The sequence below is a fragment of the Xiphophorus couchianus genome, chromosome 18 (genome assembly GCF_001444195.1).
Source record: "Xiphophorus couchianus chromosome 18, X_couchianus-1.0, whole genome shotgun sequence".
Taxonomy (NCBI): domain Eukaryota; kingdom Metazoa; phylum Chordata; class Actinopteri; order Cyprinodontiformes; family Poeciliidae; genus Xiphophorus; species Xiphophorus couchianus.
In genome coordinates, this window is record NC_040245.1 from 9,315,596 (window position 1) to 9,341,070 (window position 25,475).

General features: G+C 39.5%; 1 protein-coding gene across 5 annotated transcripts in view; it reads right to left on the reverse strand.

Moving 5' to 3' along the window:
* Positions 1 to 6,023: 6,023 nt before the first annotated feature.
* Positions 6,024 to 25,475, reverse strand: part of epha4l (eph receptor A4, like) — a 66,211-nt gene continuing 46,759 nt past the window's right edge. The window contains exons 9-18 of one of the 5 annotated variants that reach the window (XM_028045047.1): positions 22,872 to 22,927; positions 22,292 to 22,405; positions 21,661 to 21,870; positions 17,013 to 17,074; positions 15,687 to 15,896; positions 15,433 to 15,582; positions 14,944 to 15,140; positions 12,574 to 12,732; positions 10,740 to 11,933; positions 6,024 to 7,553 (exon numbers count right to left, since the gene is read on the reverse strand). In XM_028045047.1, the coding sequence (XP_027900848.1) occupies positions 11,819 to 11,933; positions 12,574 to 12,732; positions 14,944 to 15,140; positions 15,433 to 15,582; positions 15,687 to 15,896; positions 17,013 to 17,074; positions 21,661 to 21,870; positions 22,292 to 22,405; positions 22,872 to 22,927 (1,273 nt within the window). In that variant the 3' untranslated portion in view covers positions 6,024 to 7,553; positions 10,740 to 11,818. Of the gene's footprint in view, positions 7,554 to 10,739; positions 11,934 to 12,573; positions 12,733 to 14,943; positions 15,141 to 15,432; positions 15,583 to 15,686; positions 15,897 to 17,012; positions 17,075 to 21,660; positions 21,871 to 22,291; positions 22,406 to 22,871; positions 22,931 to 25,475 lie in introns of all 5 variants that reach the window. The other 4 variants (XM_028045046.1, XM_028045048.1, XM_028045049.1 and 1 more) reach the window with 4 other exon arrangements.

Here is a 25,475-nt window from a genome sequence, read left to right on the forward strand (position 1 = left end):
GTTGGGTTCATTTGAGAACAGACCACCTAGCAGCTCCCGTTGGTCTAGAGGAGAGATTAGTGTGGTTAGGTTGATAAAGCTCCACGTTCTCCCAGGAGACCAACAATCAGACAGTGTCCTGATTCTGGAGAGACAGAAGGTCTCCTACACAAATCAGGTGGTGAAAGTTACAAAATCCACTCACCCCGAGGCTCTTCTTGCTATTGATTTGGTGTCTATTGACTTAAATCAACTCTAACTCCTTGGTTGTCCAGGTTTGCTGCAGCTGTTAATTTGAAAATAATAAAATATTTTCTGTAAACACTGATGACACTGATGCATATTATCAATCTAAAAATAGTTTAGCTTCACTGTTTATACTGAAAATGAACACTTTTTTTAAAAACATTTTTTAATCAGAAAAAATAATCAAAACATTTAAAAAAAATAATCAAAACATTTTAAGATCTGGATCATCACATCCAGCATACGAAATGACACAAAACAATGTTATGTTTATGAGAATGAGATTTCAGAAATTGGAATAACTACTTGAATAATTTGTCCCAGCAGACTAACTAGGTTTAACCGTTCCATTAAAACTGTAAAGTGCTAAAATTAACTACTTTTGCATCACTTTTTTGGGATGCTTTTATTGTATAGTAGTTGAAGAAATCAAATCTGATATACGCTGAATCCAGACAGTTCAGGTAGTTATAGAGCTAAACTAGCAACCACTAAGACAAAGCTACTTTATGGTGGATAATATCTGGGGAGATCCAAACACAGTGTTCTGAATTTTTATTGAATTGACCAATACTATTTGTTTTTCTCTTTCTCTTAGTTCTCTATTTCACTTTGCATACTTTCCATTAATTTCATTTTAATTATGTCAGAGTGTTTGGTGGGTACATGGTGAGTATCTAAGAGAGGTTTCAAGTTAGACCTACTGTTCTGTCAGGTTTTACTCTTGTTTTTTATTTCAAGCATGCTTCACTTCCTTATTCCTTTGCTTTGGGCCTATCCTCTCAGGTGCTACACATTGTCAATCAAAGGTCCTCCGAGGTCACGTACTAGGCCATTTCTAATGGAGGCCCCCAAATCAATATTCTGAGGCATTTTACAGGTCAGGTTATTTTTTTGGTTGTTTGCAATTTTCTTTCACCCTTTTATTTTTCAAATGAACATCACATCAACTTTTTTTTTCTCCTCAAAAAAAAAACCCACCCCATATTACCGCTTTCTTTAAGAAAAGACACTTTTTGTGATTAACACTGGGGGGCTGGATTAGAGATTTTAATACTGGATGGATTTAAGGATGCACTCAATAATGACAACACAAAAGACAAAATAAGTGTGAAGGGTTACGCCCCATTGAGTGGCTTAGAGGTCCAACAGAGAGGGTTTTATCTGAAATCAGGAAATTTAATTATGAAACAAAGTGACCTAGTCAAAAAGATTGAAGTGACAGTCCTGAGAGGCAGGAGTTAAGCCTGTTTTCAGGACAAGCACTTCACCTTACGGTTTCTTAATTAAATTGTCTGACAAAACCATTGAGCTTCCAAGCAGTGTGGGTGTAATCGGGTTTGATTGTTTGCTTTCACTTGACGATGGAGTCGGACCCCTAAAAAGAAACTAATTTAGGGGGACCTGTGATAACTCTTTGCATTAAATTTTAGTGCTCAAGACAAAGGTGTCTTTAAGGCTAAACATGATTTTAGAGTTCCTTCCATCACATTGTTGGTATGGTGTGGTCATTTTATGAACTGCAGTGTAATTTTTGTGCTAACCACACTGTAGAGTAATAGCCAAAAGGTTTCACTTTGGTTTAATCAGAGCATGCAGATTGTCCTACTTGATTTTAGGAAACTTTAATTGCCTTTTGGAAGTCTCAAATGATTTTGTCTTTTGCCTTTTCCTCAATTTTGGAGGTAGGATAAGTTCTTGATAATGTCATGGAAAGTCATGGATATTCTTTTGTACTCTTGCACTAAAGTTTTAACAATGAGAGCTCTCTGATAATTTGGAAACTCTCTGTGGTCGGTAATTTGAGATACAAGTAGGAAAATGTGAAGAAAAGCAAATGGTGAAACAAAACTTTCTCTACTTGGAGTGATGAAAAGTGTGTACTGCCTGGTATTAAACACAGGTTTGTAGCCAGATTCCACACCTATGCATCCATAGTATTTTAGTTTGTTACTTTTTATTTTTGCTGCACAAATATGTCAATATTATTCCCAGTTAGGCTTAACAGCTAGCAGGTCACATTACAAATCAAAAAGTTTGGAAAAAATCTTATTTTCTTTCTTTATAAGTGACAAATTTCACTATACAAAGGTGTGTACACCCAATGTCCACTGTCGACTGAGAGGACAGGAAAAAGAAAAACCTGAAAGAAAGGATATAGTTCAGATTTGCATTGTTGTGATTCCTTGAGAAACGTTATCAAATGGAGAAAACAGATCATTTATAAATACTGGTTTTCTTAGATCAAGTCTTGTTGTTTTCTACTACTGCTCATGAGCTGGTTTGCAAATTTTTATAACCTGCTGTGTGTTCTGCAGCACCCCAGTGAATGAGTGTTATTATCAGCATTAGTGTGGACAATGAGCTTTGGGCTGCACAGGGACATACTGTGAGAGTCATGGTGATCCACAGTGGATGGCTAAGGTAGGCGTAAAATACAATTGCAAAGTCCTTTGTGAGTTATTTTCTATAATTGCTTTATTATTTACCACAATTCTTCAGAAAATTCAGAATTTGAAGAACTAGATTGACCAAGAAAGCTGCATAAATGATAAAACATGCAAAGAGTAACAACTGGCCTCAGAGGTAAGGCAAAAAAAAAAAAAATTGTGGCTCAATATTAGTGTAAAGATAAGTTACCAGCCAGTGAATTATGTCCCTGGAGTGTCCCTATGAGGATGTGAAAATGAAAGTAACTCCAGGCTGCAGGCCTCCTTCAAACAGAATTTGTAACATAATTCTGGCATGGCGTAGAAATGACAGACGCTGTGGGTTTAAGATGATCAGATGCTGTAATCAGTGGAACTGCTGGCAAAAACTTCTTATACTGCCTGCCTCTGGACTGCATTTCTAATCAGTCAGCATTTCATTCAGAGCCTCCCTGTGTTTGGACTGAGTGAGTTTTAGTAGTGACAAACAAACCTAATAAAAAGAGAGATCTAGTTAAAAATTAAATGGTATGTCAGAGTTTTCATCATAAATTCAAAGCCTCTGTAATAAGTCTATTGTAAAACACAATGATGGGTTTGTTTTCCTCACCATCTGTGTTTTATACTTAACCAAGCCACATTGTCTGAATGAGGTTTTGGATGATACTGTTTGTGTGAGGAAATAAGCAACATGCCAGCTGACTCACAGCCACCTGAACTTTTCTTTCACTTAGTTGATGTTAGATTTTTTCCAAGTACTGCAGCTAGCCAGGTTGTCCTGCACTTCTAAAATCATGGGGTCTGGATTGTGTTTTCTTGCTCTCTCCCTGTTCTGGCATTTAAAAATGCACTTATCATTTTTCTTTGTGTAACTTATCCTTATATTGTTCTCTTAACACATTTAACACATTTTCTAGTTCTGAACTATGTTTGTTTATCCCTTTAACTTTATACATATAGGTCTTTCAATGTACTGTATGTTTCAACAGGCTTTTTCATTCAGAGACTGATTTTTCTTTAAAGACATTCGTCTCTTCAAAATAGCATAAGCTCAATCAAAAAATGTGTAAATCTCAACTTTCACAACACATTTTTGATTTGATTCAGGACTTTGGTCTATTCCAACATATGAAGATGATTGGACTTAAATCAGTTTATAGCCACTTTGGCTGTATTATTTGGGTTGTTGTCCTGTTGGAAGGCAAAACCCTATCCCAGTGTTAAGTCTTTTTTAGTCTCTAATGGGTTTTCTTCCAGGATTATCTTTATTTATTTCGATAATATCCTTACAGATTACATGTCCCTGCTGAAGAAAAGCCTCCCCATAGCTGCCATCAACATGTTACACTGCTGGGATGTTGTGTTCAGGGCCTTGTGGAGTCTTGTAGAGTCAGTTTCTTCAGAAGGCAATTGGACAATCTGGATTTTCTTTGGGGATTTTAGAGTAAAGGGGGCTGAAAACCTTTTAGAGATTTTTATTTTAAGTCACCTTTGACACCCATATGACATTTCCCTTCCACTTAAGAGTTGTGTATTTTTTGTGTTGGTCTAACACAGGGATCAGAAACCTTTACAATCCTCTGAGTCATTTTAACGTTTGGTTCAGATAAAAATCTACTTACAGCCACAAAACCAACCTGAATCTTTAAAACAAAATAATTTATAGCTGCAATACACACTATGAGAAATATTTTAAGTCTTTTAAATTGTAGCAAGCTGTTTTATTTTAGTTTTTAGGTTTAATACATTTTCCTGTGTGGAACATTCAATTTCTGTGGAAAATTAAGAGAAATAAATCACAGTTTGCAACCTTTTGACAAAAAACCTCCATTATTTCTGTCATTCTATTTGAAAATATTAAGCATACATACTTTTGAATAAAAAAGAAAGTTTTTTTTAATTGTGCGGAAACTTGATATGGACACATGAGACACTCTTTAGAATAACATTAAGTAACTTTTCAGCTATAAATTTAATCATTCGCAATTTATCGAAATAAAAAAGGGTGTTCTCAGACAGAGGAAATTAATCAATCTCAGCCCGGCCAATCGTCTGTTTTACTTCCACGATAAGCTTGCCAACAGTCTGCAGCAGAGGCATACTTTTCTTCTGAGGCAGATAGCCGTCTTCCTCTGCAACCTTCAGGGGTTTAATGCTTGTTAAAGCCTTTTCACTGCTGATGTCAGAATGTAAAAAAAACAAAACACAAACAATTTGGCTCAAGGTTTACATGAGCCCTGTCTAAAACCATCCTGTCCTCACCTCAAACTATCGGTCCTCCAAACTTAATTAAAGAGTCAAGACAATGAGAGTTTTATAGCTGCTGGAAATGAGAGCAAGAAGAATATGTTGTCCTGATTACACACAAGCACACGTGTTCTTTGTCAAGCGGCAAATGGCACAAGCAACAGCCTAAAGGCCTGACAGGAGTCGAGGGCCAATCTTTGAGACTTCCAGAGTTATGTTATCTCTGATCATGTGCTGTACTGAGCCTCAAGTTACCCACAAAGTGGCCATTTCTATCATTCTGAGAATCAATGTTTCCCTTTTCAGTTAAGTCAAGTAAGTGAGAAATCTAAAACAAAATAGATTGCTTGATGTGCTATTTTAATCCTTTTCCCTCTTACTAAATGGATTAATGTGACTCAGTGAAATACGGAGACAGGCTGGTGACTGGCTGAATGTTTATCCTACTTGAGCAGAACTGGTCATTTGGACAGTCTTCAATGTGGACAATACAGAGAAAAGACGACTCAAATTTGGGTTATCTAGTGAGTCCCACCTGATCTAACCAAATGATCAGCCAACTTAACCTCAGTATCCCAAAAATTAAAACATTTGCAGATGTTATATGGCTGGAAGCGTAACAATGTCATTATGTCTGAGGCAAAATTTGTATAAATTAAGAATCCTACTAATATGAATATCGATCGCAGGTGGACTTGCTTTTCAGCAGTCCACAATGCCAACTTGACTTATACTAATCCCCGACTGCCAACCAATATATACAGTACGTAATGCTATATGTATGAGTATGAAAGGTGTATTTCATACCACATTCAGTGTGAAAAAGTAGCTCTAAAGTACTTTGAATAGTTGGTATTGCCTGAAATGGAGTGTATAAATTCCAGATACACCTGTCTACTATAGGTAATGAAACAATTAGTGATAATACCTTAAAACTACCTGACTTAAAAGTGAAGTTCAAAAAATCCCAATTAGAAATGCCCTCCATGCTAACTGCTACATTGTAACATAACTTTCTAAAAACTAAAATTGTGTCTCTAGAGTACTAGTCTCTCTAGTGTTTAGATGAAAATGCGTGAGGAACCGTAGGACGTGTGCAGAGAAAAGGCACAGAGTCAGTCACATAGTTTCTACTTTAATAGGAATGCACCTTGGCACCCCTTTTATTTACTTCACTTTAGGCTATTATTTTACAAACTAGATATAAAAGGACATAAATAAATGACATAAGTTACATGTACCTATAGCTCCTTAACCAAAAAACAAAAACAAAACAAAGAAATGATGTCCAAAAAAGAAAAAAAAATACAAAAAGGATCAAGAGGATGTTAGATCTACATGTCTAGATCATTATGGCATCGGAAGGCATACAATGACAAACATTAACCCTTGCGTTATGTTCATTTTTTTTTCTTTTTCTTTTTTTTAAAACTTATCTGACATTTAAGTAAAGGAAAAAAGTATTTTACAGTACATTCTGGTTTCCTTCTCCTTCCAAGCATATCTTGCATATATCCAAGCAGGTCCATTTTCAAGAAATAACTCCCCAACCCGCCCAAAAAGGAAAACAATTAGAAAGGATTGCAGAGCTCTATTAAGGATGGAGGTGTTCTATTACTGTATATGAATTGTCTCTCAAGAGTTCAGAAACATTCACATGAGCATATAGTTTGTAGAGAAAAGGAAAAAAAATGAATATAGCCCATTGTGGTCAACCTGTAGCTTTATGATGTACTCCGGAAAATTAAACAAAAAATCCTCTTTAGACATACCCCCCTCCCTCGCCCTCTGATCCTTTGTTCTGTCCAGGTGCGTAATTTTTGACCGCGCCCATTTTCACATCCAGAAAGTGTTTCCTCCATGATTCATAACGAGCACGGAGAGTCCAAACTCCAATATGCTTTTGTATGCACTGGAGACGTTTAGTGTCTCGGTTGTGTCTCTACGCGTCCAACTGCGTGCAGCTCCAAATGGGTTTCACTCCAGAAAAGCTGTTCACTAAATGCTGTTGCTGAGGAAAGCATACATGACATGAGCAACACACCTTATGTTCTCTCTTTTTTTTTTTTACAGATGACACAAAAAGAAAAAAATATAGTCCAGGCTTTTTCATTTTTTTAATATCAAAAACTATACAGCTCTGTTATCTCCTCCCTTCTCAACAGTGGCATGAAAACAGACACAATTACAAATGTCCATCAGAGAACACACACAAACACGCCCACACACATCTCATTCTCACAGTCAAATTAAACCCTATTTACTCTACATGCAAAGAGAACAAATAAAAAAAATCACAATTGAAGTGAATTTAAAAAGTATTTTATCCACCAAAGCAGGTTTTCTCTGTTATATTACATTCTTCTTGTTGTTGTTGTTTTTTTTAAGCTGTTAAATTCATTCATAGCAACTCCAACTCATCGCCGGATGGCCACAACCCCAGGGATGGCAACACTGTCAAGCCGAGATGCTGCTACGGTGAATATCCCAGGCGTGTGTGAACTGATTTGTCTTCTCATTGGTGGAGGAGACGCCCCGAAAGGAGAGGCTGAGAAGGAAGCAGGACGACGAGGAAGAAGGAGGAAGAGCGGCAAAAAAAATCCACTCGTGGCAAACGAGGCCAAGATTCCCGTTATTGATGGACGGCAGCATCTGGGGAGAAAGAGAGAGAGGAAAGTTCTGAGAAGCTGCATCAGTCACGGCGGTTTTCAATGTAAACTGTTTCTACTCTGCATCTAATTCCAACCAACCATGCTGTTCTGCAGCTCGACGGCACATTGGACTCCCTGGCCAGAAAGTCCAGTGTCAGAGTGCCAGGCAGAGATAATGCAAAGTGTATGTGTGTGATATTCAATATGCGTCCTTGATTTATTGGCACAAATCAAAAGCACACAAATAGGCAGCTTTACAGCATCTGTGTTTGATAACTCTGAGCCGGTGCTGTTGGAGCAGGATATATTGGCAAGCTGTAATAACTCTTTTGTTCAGCCGTTAACAGTTTCTCATGAAGAAATTTGAAGAAATATGCATAGAGAAAAGTGAAGAAATAACTTAGTTAGCTAATAGCTGTTTAAGACACAAGCTTTTGTAATGATCCTTGAAACAAGAATCAAATTGAAAAACTTTATATCTGTGATGCAATGCTAGCAAATTAAGAAGATTCAAATCGTTGTTAAATTTGCAGCTGTTTTCTCAGCCAAATGAGGAGCATGTTGCTGCACTAAGGTGCTGTTGGTTCGCTAAGCTGCTACTCTACAGATCAGTCCAAGTTCACCAAAAGTTACTGGTAAGCTTTTAGATTTTATCTGTCAGGATTTTATCCATCAACAACATGGAGCTGCGTGACGCGGATGTTAGAGCGAGTGCCCCGTCCTCTATGCCTTTGCTCTCTCTGCTCCCTTCCTGTCAGATTACGTTCAAATAAAGGCCACTGGTATTAAAAAAAGCTGTGGAACAACACTGAAGATAAGATAAGATAAGATAAGATAAATCTTTATTGTCATTGTCACAAAGACAACGAAATTGGTGCGTTCCTGTGCTTTTCTGTGTCTCGTCGTCATTTGAGAATTTTCCTGGTGAACTCACAATCCGCTGAGCAGATGAAACGATGTGACGTGACAACTAACGTACAAACTTGTATGGTCCAGAAAATAGTGAGATACTAAACCGCAGACCATATTCATAATATTTAAAGTTTATATTGTTCTAAAATAAGCTAAAACAAACAGCTGCTTATCCAACTATTGCTTTCAGGATTTCTTCACAACTCTGCTCTAATATATTGAGGCTATGGATGGGCAATAAGGACTTTGATTAAAAATGTCTTGTTTTATTTATTGTGAAAATGATAAAAGTGACGACAAAGGGCTATTTGTGACTTCTCTGCAGTCTTATTTTTGGCAACTGTATGTCTGTGACTGCCACTCCCAGTTTTTAAAAAGGTTTCTACAGGATTTACCATTTACTTAAAGAAGTGGAATTTGTTTCACTAAAGTACAAACAGTAGCTGCATTTAAGCCCATTTTCAGACTACTTGATATTTATTGAGACTCTCATGAAACCACAAATAGTAAAAGTAACAATTGCAACAACAACTTCATCATTGGTATTTTCAAAATAACAAGAAAACAATCTTTTCACTAAATTTATAAACGATATGATAAATGCCCATATCCAGTTAGACCCAATATGGCTGCTACAATTCACAGCATCTAACATTTAAAAAAATCCAGATCCCGGGTTTTATTTTTTTTAATGAAACTTTTCAGCACGGCTTGCTGAGTGGCAGGCTGAGAATTTTCTTTTCTTACGAAAGTGAATGTGGTGAAATTAGTAGCACCTATAACATATGGTGCTACATAATAATTATTAAACATAATAAATGTTTCTCTAACAATTTCTATTTTGCAATTTTTTCCATTTTGCAATGTTATTTGATTTCTACTTCACTTTTCTTGAATTTGGCCCAGGTCAAAGCATCTTTAAATATTAGCCAGTCAATAAAATTGCAAAGATTGGATACTTTTGGCAGATGTGCACTGATCACTGTTCTGCATGTCAGTAAAACAAGAATGTTAATGTCTACAGTTACAGGAATAAATAAAACAATCGGAACAGGAATGTAATGTGTTAGTGATGGCCAGCCTATTTGGAATCAAACATTTCAATTTTAAAGCCCTTCTGAGTAAGGCTTTTTCCTTAATTAAAAAAAATCACTTACTTGCCCAGCATAAATATACAATATTTTAATGAAAAATCAATGGATTCAAATGTTTATTGAAGAGGGATCTGTAAATTTTTGTAAATAAAAAATAAAAAAATCGAACAAATGTCAAACATGTGCATCTTTAAAGCAAAAGCATGCTGTTCCTTAAGATTTTATTTTAATGGGTTGATTTCTTTTCTATTCTTAATGTGTTCAGTCAGTTCTTTTAACAAAAACTCAATAGGAGTCCCTCATTTTGTCAAAAGGCTTGCAAATCGGCCAAGTTTGTTATCTGGTAAAAGTCACCAGATGTTTGTGATTCCATTAGTAATAAAATGGCAGTATAAATAGCTAATAAATAAACAAAGACTTTACGTTGTAATTAATTTCCATTTTTAAAAAGTATAACAAAATCTCACTCTAATAGGGCAAAAATGCACATCTGCATCAAGTCAATTTCAAATGCTCACCATAGAGAATTGAAGCAAAGAGTGTCATTTTGGGGTAACAGTGGTGTTTTCATTAAAAAAAAATGTAAAAAAATCTCATATTGAGTTTTTATACACATCCAATAACACTGGAGCTCCGACTTGAGAAAGTGCTTATGGTGCTCAGTAGAGAATTAACTGGCTGTGTAAGCTAAATCTGTATTTCACCATCCTAATTAACTGAACTCATTAAAAAAATGCACATTTCTCAAGAGAGTACAGGCAAGAGGAGAAACTGTGACATCACTGATATTCACCAAAATACACCGAGACCGAAGCTGCACCTCGTGGTCGGATCTTTAAATTTTCCAAACCCTTTTCCAAAGCTCTGTTTGGCTGACTGGGTGTCAGCTGCTGATTAATTCTTCTCATTAAGATGCCAGAGGCAACAGGCCTGCAGACTGATCACAGAACAGTGCCTATTGATCTGCTCCGGTTGACTGAGGTGGTGCAACCTGCGTGTTAATTAACACGGCTTCTGGAGCACAGGGGCCAGTGTTGGGGAGGTCTGGGGGAGAGCTGGTGATTCTCACTTTGTAGCAACACATGCATGACATTAGAAACTCAACACCACAAGAAAGGAAAGCCTAATTCAGTTTCTTTATCTGTTTGTTGGTTTGGGCAGCAGAATGGAAAAGTACTCACCTTAAAGACAGCTTCAATAATCCTTCAATATTTTCTTGTTTTTCTTTTTTTCTTTTCTTTTTTTGTAGCTGATGATTGCGTTTCCATTTATATCCACATTGTCCTTTTGAGAGAAAGTAAAATCCATCATCTTGCCTCCGGTTTATGCAACCAATACAGGCGTTCCAAACAAGCGTCCATTCAGAGTGGTTACGAATAGTCTGTAGCTCCTGCAGTAACGGTGAGGTGAGGGCTTTGATTCCGATGGGAGACAAATGGAAGAATCCAAAGTGTGTGTTTATCGAAGGTGTAGGAGGGATTGTTTTTGGGAAGACGGGTGTGGGAAGTCTCCTTCGGAAGATCAAAGACATTCTCAGTAATGCCCAGCGGGCAGCAAAATCTGGCATTCTGGGAGAAAAACAAGGTCAGAAGAGAGGCAAGACCACAAAAAAAATCCTTGAAATAAGCTTTCACTGCACCAGCATTTCCCCAAAGACTGCAGCCCTCAACCTCTGAGATATTCACAGGTAGCATCCTCCACTTTCCAAGAGATATCAAACAGATCCAGCTGACGGAGAGAAAGAGAACAATGGTGGCCGGGGCAGCCTTTGAGTCCCGCAGAAACAAGTCATGTACTATAAACACAGTCACAGGAAATTCAAAAAGTCTGTTCCTTGGAGTATTCCAGAGGGAAAGTTCCAAGAGATAGCTGTTTGCCCAAGAGGAGGAAGAAATGTCAGATCCCAATACTGCCCTCCTTCCTTCCAGACCTTTAAAGGCACTCCAGATTGGCCTCTTGGAAGCACTTTTTCAGCCGCCCGCCCCGTGAATCCAAAAATGCTGCAGATAGAAGTGTTCCATTCTCCAAAACAACAAAAAGGGGAAGGTAAAGGTCAGATTTATGAAAAAGTGCCAGTTTAGACACCTTTTTTTTCTTCATCAAGGTCTTGTTTTCTTTTAGATCCAATTTAAAGTGCGTTGATGAGGTAAACTATTTCTTCATAGTTTATTTGTCTCCTTTTTTATATTTAACTTTTTTTATTATGTTTTCTTTCTTTTTTAAGAAAAAAATGTCATTTTGATTCCTTTGCTTCCTCCTCTCAGACAGGAACCATTCTGCCTTGGATCTGTTGCATTTGGGACAGCATACTCTGGACGCTGGTTAGGATCTTGTTCTGATGCGCAGCAGAGGAGATGCCTATGCGTGCCATGTCCCTGAAAAACCATAAGGAAAAAATGTTTAGAACTCTAGAGGAAAATAAAAATAAAAAAAATCTAGACGATGAATTTTACATCATGGGGATTGGCTAAACAGTTTCCCTGTATAAGTATTTTGTCTTACAAGCAAGCAAAACTTGTTCTGTGATCTTAGTGGTAGAAAAAAAGAAAAAGATTAAAGACAAGAATGTGTTCAAATAGATGAATATAAAGCTATATGTTGGAACTCTTGATGCTTCAGTTATTAAAAAACACTAACATATTTTAAATACACAGCAGAAATAAATGTTTTAAATAGCCACCAATTAGCAGGCTATGTAGGAAGCAAATAAAGATGCAGAATTTAACGTCTCCAGCTCGTGACATTGTTGTCATGTCTTCATGTATAAAAAACACACAGGTGTAGACATGAAGTGCATTATGGGGAACATCATGTTCTTTCATGTCTTAGAGGTGTGGATTATTTTTTCATCAACAAGTGTGATCATTGCTAAGGGATAGATTTAAGGATTTTGCTAGCTATTTAAAGTCACAGAAACTTAAAAAGAAATTGCAAATTATTATTATGAATCAATTTTACTTCTTTTTTTCCAGTTTTTTCTTCCTTTTTTCTCTGTTACCACCCGTTTGTACTCACTCCTGTGTCATGTGGACCACAGCTTCCGGAGTGGTGTAGCCGGCTGCAGTGAAGTTGTCACTGTATCTCTCCATGCCAATGGCCTGCAGCCAGTCCTCCACTGTGCCCACTGCGGAGGATGCCTCAGGGCTCCCTGGCTCCAACAGGGTGGTGTTGGGCCTGAAGTGGGTGGAAGACAGAAAAAAAGACTATTTATTTTTGTCCTTTTTTATTTTAGTAAATACCACCATCTTCCACTCGAGCTCTGTTCTTATTATCTGTGTTGAAGTTTCTGCCTAAGTCATAAATCCAAACTATAACTTCTAAAGGAGTTTGCAAACTGACTTGAAACTTTGACTTGAAATATAAACGTACACATATTCCAGAGATGAAAACCAGTGACAAACAAAGACATCACAAACACGAGTCTCACATTTACCAGGAAAAATTTTGATGATCCCTCAGAGTAAAATATTCAATTGACTGACGAGACAGTCCGCAGGCATGATGTTCTTTCCAGAAAATTAACTTAGTTTGAACTAAAATTTTATTGTAGCAACTTCATACTCCAAAACATTCTCCAAATCAATGTAAAAGGCTCATTGCCAGTTATGCCAAACACTTGATGGCGATCGTCGTGGCCAGTTATTAGGTTTAATTAGAGTCTCACACAGACCCAGTTTGGTTTGAGTAGCTTTTACCCCCTTAATAAAGAAAATGATCATTTGAAAACAGAAATTTTTATTTACTCAGGTTTTTTTCTGACACTAAGATTGTGTTGCCTATCTGAAACATTTTAGTGTGCAAGAAACCAAAGAGAGAAGAAGTGTGTAAGGGGGAAATACTCCACAGCTCTGTACAACATCAGTGCTACATGAAAAAATATCTCTCATTCTGCTGTATGATGAATATTACATCCTGTATGATGATGGAGAACTACCCACAGGCTGTGAAAATCACCACGCTACATTTCTCTTTAGCTGTTCTGCTTTGAGGGAAAGCGCACATCTGTCAGGGTCGTCTCTGGTTTGCGTCCCTGCCTTGTGGGTGCTACCAGAACGCAGGCCAAGTTCAACACCGTTCCTCCCTGATGTGACCGACACTGTTAGTTAATCCTTATTTTACACAAAACATGTAACCCCTTCACGAAGGTGCATTTTACAGCACAGCTGAGTCCCCGGCCACCTTCCCATATTCATCATCGAATCGCACACCCTTTCTGTTTTTTTGCTGCTTCTCTCCTTTCTGTTGAAACAGTCCTCTCAACCATGAAAAATCTACACGGAGGCAATGACTTATTCACTGTCGTCCCGCTCTGGTAACTTTCTCACTGTTCCATATTCTCTAAGCCTTTTTATGATCTTCTCTTCCATGAAAAAACGTATGCCGAGGTGAAGTAAGGTAATGTTGGACCCTTTAAGTCACCTCCACTCATTAGGTGGGAACAGAATGAGTCCGGAGATCCCTTTAAACCCACACACGCTTCTTGGTCCGTAACTGCAAAAGGCCTCATTTATAGGATCCAGCCCCGCTAATTATTCCACGAGGACTCCCTCCTAGCTCTCCCCTCGTCCCATTAGGTGACTGTGAGTCTGCGCAACCCGCTCGTGTGTGCTCACACACTCGTTAAAGTCAAACAGACTCCCGCTGCTCCGCGCCGAGTCTGTAAACACACACAGGTCATTCTTAACGCTTTTAGCTGCCAGAGAGTAATGGTGGCGGAGCTGCAGGGTCGTGTTTGTTTCTAACTCGCTGTTACATCGTAATTCTCCCCCCCTGTTAGAGCGACTGCATTCCTGAATGTACAGCGCCATTAACGCGAGTATGCAGAGAAATCCATTAGGGAGGGTATCTGTGCAGAAAACAGCCGCAAAATGCTGCTGGATAATGTTTAATGGTGATGTGAATAAAAAGCGTAGATGTGAGCGTGTGTCGGTGTGTGTGGCCAGATACTAACTACATAATATATTGTGAGTGCATTATGTGAGTTTAGTGGTTAGTACATAATTAATTACATATTTTAAACTCAAACAACTGTGTTTCCCCATTGTGTGGTTGATGTGCTGTCCATAAAATAAAGGCTTTTCATCAGTCTTCTTTGTGACAAAGCTCAAGCTCAGTCAGACTGGGTGGTGTGCAGTGTGTTTTATTTGTTGGACAGAAATCTCAAATTTGGCCCAGTTCTACCACATCACTTTGTTCCTATTGTGTCCCTTGCATGGGTTGGTGCAAATTAAAAATGGGACTCCCATCTTGTCAATACCCTGCAGCTTTAAATCGGGTTCTCTTTTGATAATTTGTTTGTAAAGCTAAAACTTAAGTGTGCACAATCTTAACATCTGTAAAAATCGTCATCCCACCATCACATTTTTTGTGGTCTCGCTCCGTCACCTGACTGCGGTCTCTCCCCCAGTCCTCTTCAGGGTGTTGGGGTTGCGGATCAGCTTATCCAGCATGTTGACAATCTGTCCGAACTTTGGCCGGTCAGCTCTCTCTCGTTGCCAGCAGTCCAGCATGAGCTGGTGGAGAGCCACAGGGCAGTCCATGGGTGGAGGCAGCCGATAGCCCTCATCAATAGCCTTGATCACCTAGCAAAACAGTAGATGGATGTTGATGTTAATTCCCAGGATTCTGGTAGTTTTTTTTTTTTTTAAAGGAAATGTAATTACTTGTAATCTACGTTTCCTTGAAAAAACTTTTGGTTTATGAGAAATTCAACTCTGTTTTATCATAAATGGAATATAAATGTCACAGAAACCAGGTCATGCTGCATGTTGTACATTCTTATCTAAATTAATGTTTACGGTGAAATGGTAAAACTAATACAGACTGTCTGTTATTTACGAGCTGTTACACATAATCATGTATCCTCAGACTTACGTCTTGATTACTCATGTCCCAGTATGGTCGCTCGCCATATGACATCACCTCCCACATGACGATGCCGTAACTCCACACATCACTGGCTGAGGTGAACTTCCTGTAAGCGATGGCCTCTGGGGCCGTCCAGCGAATGGGGATCTTGCCTCCCTGTAATTGGATGCTGGGCTGATTAATTAAAGCTGACAAATAAGGTGACCGGCGCATACACAGTTGGGCACACGGATGCAAAAGACACACTCTCACACACTCACCCTGGTGGTGTATGCAGCCTCCGGGTCGTCTTCCAGCACTCGTGACATGCCAAAGTCAGACACCTTGCACACCAGGTTGCTGTTCACCAGGATGTTGCGAGCGGCTAAGTCGCGGTGAACGTAGCTCATGTCTGACAGGTACTTCATGCCTGACGCAATGCCACGCAGGATGCCAACCAGCTGGATGACTGTGAAGCGACCATCATTCTTCTGCAAAAAAAGGAAATTTCCACTGTTGTAAATATCAGGACTTCGAATCACTAGAAAAAGAAAATAAAAACCACCTGAGGAGATGGATTGTTTGTGTGTTTTTGAAATGTGAAAATCTGAGAATTGTGTAATCTTTGTAACAACAGCAACATTTTGTACTCGCATATATGATTTTTTTCTGCTTTATCTCATACATATACAGAACAACCTGCTGGGTAGGTCTACTGGGTAGGTTTTTGTGATGGCACAACACAAGACCATCTACTGTATCGGACATGACGATGACATAATGAAAACGATCAGGAGTTTGGTCCATTGTCCAAAGTGTACAGTATAAGTGGTGTGAAATCTTCCAGCATTTGGTTTTAAATAAAAATTTAAGCCACATTCTCCAAACTGACATGTTTTAGGAACTGGAAACATTCCCAACAAGTAAATTGCTTGTGTGTCTTTTTTTGTTTTTGTATGAATGAGAAAACTGTGATACCCTTGTCTTAGTAAATAGCAACAGCATTGCCGTTTTACTGTACGCTCCATACAACTGAAGAAAATTCTAGTTAGTTTCTGTTGCATCTCAAGTTTTGATGAGAAGTTGAAGGATTTTGGTAACCCTAACTTTGCAAAGTCTTGCTAAACCCTGACTTTGCCATATTAGTACACTTGTGTTTCTGAATGAATTATTCCATAAAGAAATAAAAAGTACCAAAAACTGACAACCATAAACGACAATGTTACAACTTTAATACTCAATATGTTGAAGAAAAAGGAGCTACTTTTAGATTATGTTATGTATTTTTGTTTAAAATGTCTAATGCATTAAGGTATTTGCAGCAGCAATTCCTCTTTTAAATGTCAGCCGACTTTCCCAGCATGTTCTGTGTATTGCCTAGGATCAGTGAGCACCTTGCGTGTAGTGAACCTGAAAAACAGAGGTGAAACCTCCTTGTCAGGAAAAGCATGAGTTGATCAAAGCGGATAAGGATTAGGGTCGGTGTTTGTGAACCAACACTTGTTATTTCAGCGGATGACATTACAGAGATAAGATGGCATCGCTACAGTCGTGTCACACATCGACACCCGTGCACAAGTGTGCGCGGACAGAAACGCATGACTGACCCTCAGGAATGCATCCAGCGATCCGTTCTCCATGTACTCCGTGATAATCATCACCGGCTTACCTGGAGAAAGAAAGAGAGAGAGAGAAGGGAGAAGCAACGGCAGATGATTATGGTGGAAAACGATGTACATCACAGCTCCACACAGCAGGCGGGATGTTGAGGGAAAGCATGTGAGTGTGAGAGGATTTTTGACAGTCAGGCCGTCCATCTTGGTCCCATGGTGACTTAATTAGCTCGCCCCGACCATCATGTCTCCCTGCACATTCAAAAATGTCCCCAATAAAACAAAACCCCGCCACACACACACACATTAAAACTCACACCGTCTTGTGTTCATGCAAATATGAAGTGACATTGGACACTGCAAAGTCTGACTGCAGTCAAACACCCAGAATCCCCCCAGACTCCATACTTATGTCACTCGCTGCCCCCTTGCCCTCTCTCTTCTCTGTCAAATTTCAACGCATCTGTCACTCTCGGGTAGCTCCCCTATTTCTTCCGCATTTTTCGCTCAGACGCAAAAGCGTCCTTTGAACCCTGCCACTCCTCTTTTCACCTTTTCTTTTCTGTAGGGGGCGGGGAGCTGCTTCTTTATCTGAGCTGAGGCAGACGGCAGAACAGGAGGACGTTTCCCGGTGGGTCCCTGCTTAACGTTGGTCTCTACAAATGAGGGAGGTTGGGAGGGAGGGGGAGTTAAACATGATTGTGTGTGTGTGTTTGGAGGGGGTTGTGTCCATCAGCAAAGGGGCAGCAAGCTGGAAATTACTACTCCACACCCTTTGTATTCTGTTTTTAGTAACCCATTTCAACTCGACCCGCACCAGTGTATTCACCATCTTCCTCCAGCCTCCTTTACTCTAAAATCCCCAAATAAAAACAAATGCCACCAGTTGTCTTCATAATACCAATAACTGGGAAACATTCATTTAATCTCTGTAAAAAACACAAGTGTTCTGTGAGCTGAGGATAATTAATGAACTCTGGTGAACCCTGCTATGATGTTTTATGCTTACCCCTGAATACTGTCCACCACCTCCCAGTTGGAACATTGTGGTGGTGGCAGCATCATGTTGTTCAGATGTTTTTCTTCAGCAGCGATAGAACCAAGTGTAAGACATTAAATATGGGGGAAAAACTGATGGATGACCTGCAAGCAGCTGCAAAAGACTGTGAAGATTCAACTTCCAGCAGGTCAATGACACTAAACATACATCTAGAGTTCCAATGGTATTATTAATAAGGAAGATGTGTGCCAAAGGCCAATTGTACCTCCGGATGAACTTCAGAGATCAATAACTCAGGTAGTAGACTCATTTAAAATGACAACTGCTCACAAATGTTCCCAATACGGAAAAATGGCAAGAGGAAAGCCAGTTTCTAAAAAAAAAAGAACATAAAAACACATTTGTGTTGGTCTAGCGCATAAAATCCCACTAAGATGATTGAGGTTTGTCATTGTAAAGTGACAAAATGTAAAAAGGTTGAGGAGCTATCAACGCATTATAAAGCTTATTTATTTGAAGAAAAACCCTGACAAAATCTTGCTGCTTGGACAAGTTTTGTGACCCAACAGAATGAGAAAAGGAGCAGAAAGCCACCTGAGCAACTGAAAACTAGGGTCTTCAAGGTGAAGTTCTTCGGCTCCAAAGCAGGCTTCCAGCCACACCAAGAGGCCGTCAGTCAGCCCCTTACATGCTGCATGATTGGCACTCTGTTAATTATGGGGGACTCCAGTGATGTCCAAAAAGAGGAAGTGGAACTAAAGTTGGAGGAGAAGTGGGGGCCCTCTTTGTCGGCCATCTTTGTTCTCTTTATTGCAAGCCCCTGGCCTGGGGCTGCCGGTGATTGACAGCTGTGCAATAAACTCTGAGGAGCGTCTGACCTGCGACCTTAAACTCTCGCCTTCCCAGCCCCGCCCTCTTCCCTCCAGCCCATTTGCATGCTAATTCCTTGTTTACTGAGTACGCCCTGCCGCCTTTGGCAATGAACTCTGGGCGAGGGGCTGCATCAGAGGGCCGATTATCACCTGCCAACAAAACCGTGGAGTTTGGTGAAAACGCAACAGGGGGTGCAGTGCTGGGGGAGTTGCTGGCTCTGTAACGCCTGCACCTCACCACAATCTGCTTTTAAGAGCAGATCGGTTGGAAATTAGCATTCTCCAACTTTATGTAAATTAGCCTTGAAACATATCACATCTGATTTCAAGCTCTAATGGAGGCTAGATTTTAATTACACACTGACATGATAGAAACACTAAGTATACACATGCTTCAGGATGGTGGACTGCAGCCAGCAGTCTTCAGTGACAGATCTTTGCACATTTATGGAGGTTAGTGCCTATTTGGAGTTCTTCCATTATTAATAAGCCTTAATTGGCTCAGTTGGACATGCCAGCAAACTGAGGCCAAATTGAGAATTCCTTTTAACTTGATTGTAATGGAGAGTGGAATGCAATTCAAATAATGGATTTTTAATAGATTCCACTGACACTCTCAAGTGTGAAGGACTCATTTGCCCAAACCTTGTATCAAGCTCTCAAAAGTATGGGTGGAGAGAGTGGGAGTTATCGGATGTTCTATTTGCCTTGGTGTTTGTGTCGGCCTTTGTCACTGCCATGCAAATCATCTGTTTCTTCTTCATCTCTCAGCCGGTTCAGTAGTTCGACCACTGTCCACTCCTGCATTCTCTCTTTTCTCAGCTCCTAACTACTTCCCTGCCTATTCCTCTCTGCAACTGTTTGCAACTTTCTTAGCCACCACTCCTCTGCAGTTTCTTCTCCTTCCTCTTATTCCTCTTTACTTTGTCTTTCTCCCTTTGTCTGGGTCTGAGAGGTCATTCTGCGTGGTGAGCGGTGTGATAGGTGATAAGCAATTCAGCCTGTGCCACTGTGCACTTTTAGCTCCAGCAGGACAAAGGGTGTGCTTGTGTTCGTGCATGTCACTATTGCTGTGCGTGTGTGAAGGCGAGCGAGTATGACAGGAGTAGAGACAGTGTTATCTAGCTAAGATATGGCTGGGCTGTTGTGTCGCAAAGCATTCAGACACTTCATCCATCTACGCCAGGCCAGCCATCAGCTATGGTAACCGCCAAAAAGACTTTCCTACATGCTTGCACATGCACTCACCTATTGCTTCACAAATACCATGAAGCGAAGGTGTGAAAGGGGATGGGGGGTTGATGGGGAAGTAGAGAGAGGAGGAGAGTGCCAAGGGCAGAGGGAGAGAAATTTGGCCGGTGTTCTGTGACCATGCAGAAGCAGATAGAGAAGGGATAGGGTATCACTCCCTAACCCCAAACACATTTACAGCTGACACCATGATTAATGAGTCTGGAGCTGTGCTGAAGGGCCTGTTCCTGGACCCATTAGCCCCCCAACACACCCCCATCCTAATGCCCAGCTACCTCTAACACTGCCTCCCCCACCCCAAGGCAGGACCCAATCCATCTGGACAAAACCTACCTCTACCATACAGCACACATATATTGTGTCTTCCGAAAGTGTTCACACCTCTGTATTTTTTCCCCTCACATTTATCATGTTAAACCACAAACAACAATGTATTTTAGTGGGCCTTCATTTGATAAACCAACATAAATCAGTACAAAACAACAACATAAAATGCTGCCAAAACAGTGGAAGGAAAATGATGCATAGTTTGAAGAGATGAATTGTGTTTAACCCCCTATGCCAACAATTTGTAGAACCACCTTTTCTTGCAATTACGCCTGCTTTGAGGGTATGTACCAGCTCTGCTGCTAGAGGATTTTTTTCTTTTGTGCTAAGTAGCTCAATCTTAGAAAGATTGGACAGAAAACATTTGGGGACATTTTCAAGAGTTGTCACAGATTCTTAGTTGAATTTTGATCTAAACCAAATTGGATCTAAACAATCCCTCTATATCTCTGGCTGCTTGTTGTGCTGAAAGTCTTCTGGGACTACTAACTGGTTTTCTGCCAGGATTGTCCTGTACTTTGCGCCATCCATCTTAGCATCACTTCTGACTAGCTTCTGTGTCCCTACTAAAGAAATCCATGATTCTGCCAACATCAAGTGTCATGGTGAGGATCCAGTTTTCAAAGTGAGGTGTAGCGTTGGTGTTCTGCCACACATAGCATTTTGCATGTAGGCCAAAACGTTTAATTTTGGTCTAATCTGATCAGAGGACTTTCTTCCATGTTTGCTGCGTTTTCTACATGGGTTTTTAGCAAACTCCTATCAGGGCTTCTTCTGCTTCATCTCAACAATGGCTGCCTCTCTAATTAATGTTATTCTTGCCCAGCCTGTTGGATTTGATGGACGACATCACCGTGCTCAGTTAGCTTTTACATTTGAGCTTGTAAAAAACTAAATGTGAAGAATTTAAAAGGCTACTAAGACTTGCATATACTCAATTATATGTATTATTATACATAATATACATACTGTCAAATATCAAATATCAAATGTCCCCATGATCACCTTCTCTGAAATATGTAATTTATTATGATTTATTGTTATTGTTGTTATGACCTTTCTATGCCTCTAATAATGATATAACAGTAACTGTGTGTGCAAATGTTGGGAGTGTGGGAGCTGAGTTTCATTACAATCCCTCCCACCCATCTGAGTCCTATTTTAATGCTAAAAGAACGAAACAGCCACATACTGAACGTACATTTGGTGACCACACCCTCCAGGTGAATGATGTTGGGGTGGTCAAACTGGCCCATGATGCTGGCCTCAGAAAGGAAGTCTCTTCTCTGCTTGTCAGTGTAGCCGGCTTTCAGCGTCTTTATGGCCACGCAGATCTCCCTCTTGCCAGGCATTTTCAAGCGACCGCTGCAGACTTCACCAAATTCTCCTGAGAACACACAGGCTGCATTCAAGATGTGGCGCAATGATAAATGAACATTCTGATTCAGATACTATGAATCAAATCAAAAAGTGTTTGTGTCTATGTGTACGTGTGTGTGTCTGCAGGTTTGAAGGGTTCCACTTTTAACATTGATCAGGGTCTTTTTAATCCCCTTTTGGCCTCCTCCTTCTCTTATCCATTGGAGCAGAAAAAGAAGAGGAAATGGATATTGATTCTTTCGCTTTATTATTTTGTCATTGGATGACTTTTCTCTGGCCACAGGAATAGCACAGAGAATATTTAGCTTGTGTTGATTTTTTTTCTGCCTCGTGACTTCTCTTAAGGTATAACAAATGTCTTCTAGCATTGTTTTAATATTGCTCTAAAAATAAAGTGAAGTCTGAAAGCATTTAAAGAGTCCAAACAAAGCTTTTTTACTTACCGATACCAATAACTTTCTCGATCTTGATACAGGAAGCGTCAATCTCTTTGGCAAACTCGCGGACGGCTTGATTTGGGTCCTCATAGGTAAAGGGGTCAACATATATCCTGACTTCTGAGAAAAGAAAGGATGGAAGGGAAAGAAGCAAAAACAGAAAAAGAAAGGGTGAGGTTCATTCATTTAGGCAACTCTGCTCTCCGCCCTCCATCTGTTCTTTATTTCCATCACGCTGCAGGCTACACTGCCTTCCTCTCTGGATCCTCTCCTCCTCCTCACTTCCCTCCATACCTCACTTCACACTGTGACTCTATTGCTTTTCATGTCATAGTGGCGGACTCTGATGAAGATGGAGCTCATTAACTTGAAATTCTTCTGGCATGCAAATAACAACGCTGATGACTTGATAATGAGGTGTTTGAAACATGTTAGCAAGCAAGTACATTAACTTCCAAATAGTTTGTTTTTCTCCCCATTTTATGGGACTCGTTTGTGGTTTAGAGTGCATGCACATGGGCACACCTGACAGCACTAATGGTTTTCAATTACGGAGTGCGTAGGTGGACGGCAAACTATGAGTTACCTTGGTGTAAGTGCTTCTCTTCGTCAGAGTCCTGCTTGGCCTTGCTGTATTTACTCCTTCTGGGGACAAAAAACAGGACAATCAGTCATGTTAGCTTTTCCAAATATGTCACAAAATATCTCATATTCAGAGTTACAGTCAGACTAAAAGTCAATGTGTGTCTCAGTTAGCCTGGAAAAAACTGTAAAGCAAGGTAGAATGCCTAGCAGTATTTCTGACGTTTGCTACACAACATAAACACTCAAGTGAGCATGAGGTAAATCTAATTTTATTTATTTTATTTTCCAATTTAAAAAAATTTAGGCCAAATGTTGCCCTTAATTTGATTATTGGAAACAAAAGATTATTTGTTTTAAACCTTTGCCTAAATATTGTAAACCATAGCATTTTTACCCTAGGTTGAGAATACCATAAACAATACAGATCTATATTCAAAGAAATAGAATGTATTTCAATAAATCCATTCATTAAGCGAAGCACAATATATAAATAAATTATATAAAGACGGATGTTTTGAAGCCTTTCTTTCTGCTATTTCTGATGATTTTCTGGCAAATCAAAACAATAAATTATAATATTACATCAGACCAATAAAACGTTTTAATACAGGATTTTGAGCTCAATGTAAACTAAATTTAACATCTGCTTAAAGGTTATTTTCAAAAGGCATTTTTAATCTGACAGACAAGCCTCACCGTAACATATTTTGAAATGTATTGAATATGACTGTAGGTTTAAGCCTTACATGAATCTCTTTATTATTTAACATAAACCTTGCAGGGTTTTTTTATTAGCAAAGAAAGTCAATATTGTTATTATTATTTTAAAATTTTTTTGTTAGATCAAATTAATTTATGCAGTGGTTAAAATATGTGTTGACAACTTGAAAAACACACAGAAGTGACAAAGTAAATGCATATTGGTAACATATAAAAATTTTCTATTATTGTTAGAGATGTAGCAATTAGAATATGTAACAGATTTTCAATCACCATTTTTGTAAATCTTTGACCTAAATAATAATGTATGTAGGTATAAAACTAGCATTAAAATAGATGGGTTTTTTTTTTTTAGCTTTTCCAGTGTGTTTATATTAAGAGCAAAGAAGGGAGCATTTTGTGATGCACCCTGAATAACTTAGATGTTTGCCATAACATTCAGACTACAGGCTACAGACTTTTCCAGTCCTGCATGTTTCATAAATAACAGAGGTTCAAAGTTTGAAAGGAGAAAACAGAGCTATTTGCTATGCTCTGCTTAACCATCCTATTATCTGTCAAAGTCTGACTCTCTTGCAGTCTGAATGAAGTCAAGATATGGCTTTTAAAGGCTGAGTTATAGTCGTGCTTTTAAGTTCAGAGGTGCCCAACCCGGTGCCGCAACAGCAAGCGAGGCCAGGGGAGGGGACGGCCCATTTGGCAGGCACCCCTTGTGCCCTGTTCAATGTGCCAACTATAAACCTAGCTTAAATCTTTTTGCTTCCTATGACGGTACTTTTGAACACCATACTGATAATGAAAATACCTATCTTTCAGTCTTCTGTATTCAGTACCTCACTAAACAGTACTGAGGTTACCTTCTTGCATTTACCAATAAGTGAAAGTTGGATTTTTAGCAACCAGTCAGTTGTCCTGTTCGGGTTACCAGACAGAGCATCGTTATTAAAAGGTGTACTTTTTTTTTTTTAACAGGATTGATAGTGATATTCAGCTGGAACTGATCTTGAAGAACATTAAAGATGGAACCGCTTGATGGACTTGAAAAAGGGAGGACAAAGAGAAAAACTATGAATTAATCCTTACACAAAAATGCTCTAAAATTCCCTCAGGAAGCCTGACATCTGTGTTCATATTGATGTACAGGTCAGTGGTGGAAATGACCACATGTGTTTTGTCCTAGAGCAATGGTTGTGCAATGATGGTAAACGGCAACGTGATTGCAGTCCCTCCCTACAATCACAGGCTGGCCGCAGCAGCACAATGACAGCGGCCATCGCATGCATATAAAAAAGGGCCGAGACAACCACCTGCTCGGCTGGAGAGAGAGAGGCAATCGCATGGAAAAAAAGAGGACACACACACGCATGCACAACCAACTGCCCCTTTCACTCATCATCATTCTCAACACCAACACACTCATGCAAGCAATGATCTAGTGTCCATATTAGGCCACACAAAGGCAGGGATCAACACACGACATTTATATTTCCTCTCTATAGTCACACATGCAAAACTTTTTTTTTTTTTTATTCCTGCATAAGAATACACACATTTACACCTTCAATACGCAAACACACACACGATGGGAGTGTGGTTAACACCCTGAGGTGAGACAGCCCATCTGCATGTAATCCCATCTGTGTGATGGCGCTTTGTCCTGCTGCCTGGTTAACACTCTGAGATTGGGTCACTGCAAATCCACCTGATGCCTCTCCATCTAACTCTCTCTGTATTCTAGCTTCTACTTTTCATTGCCCGCTTATCTCATTGTCCCTCCTGTTGCTCTTTCTTTTTCTTTCTTACTTCTATATGTCTCTCTCTCATTCTTATTTTTTTTTTGCCTGGCGGAAAGAAAACCGCAGCAGGGGAAAATAACCAGCAGCCG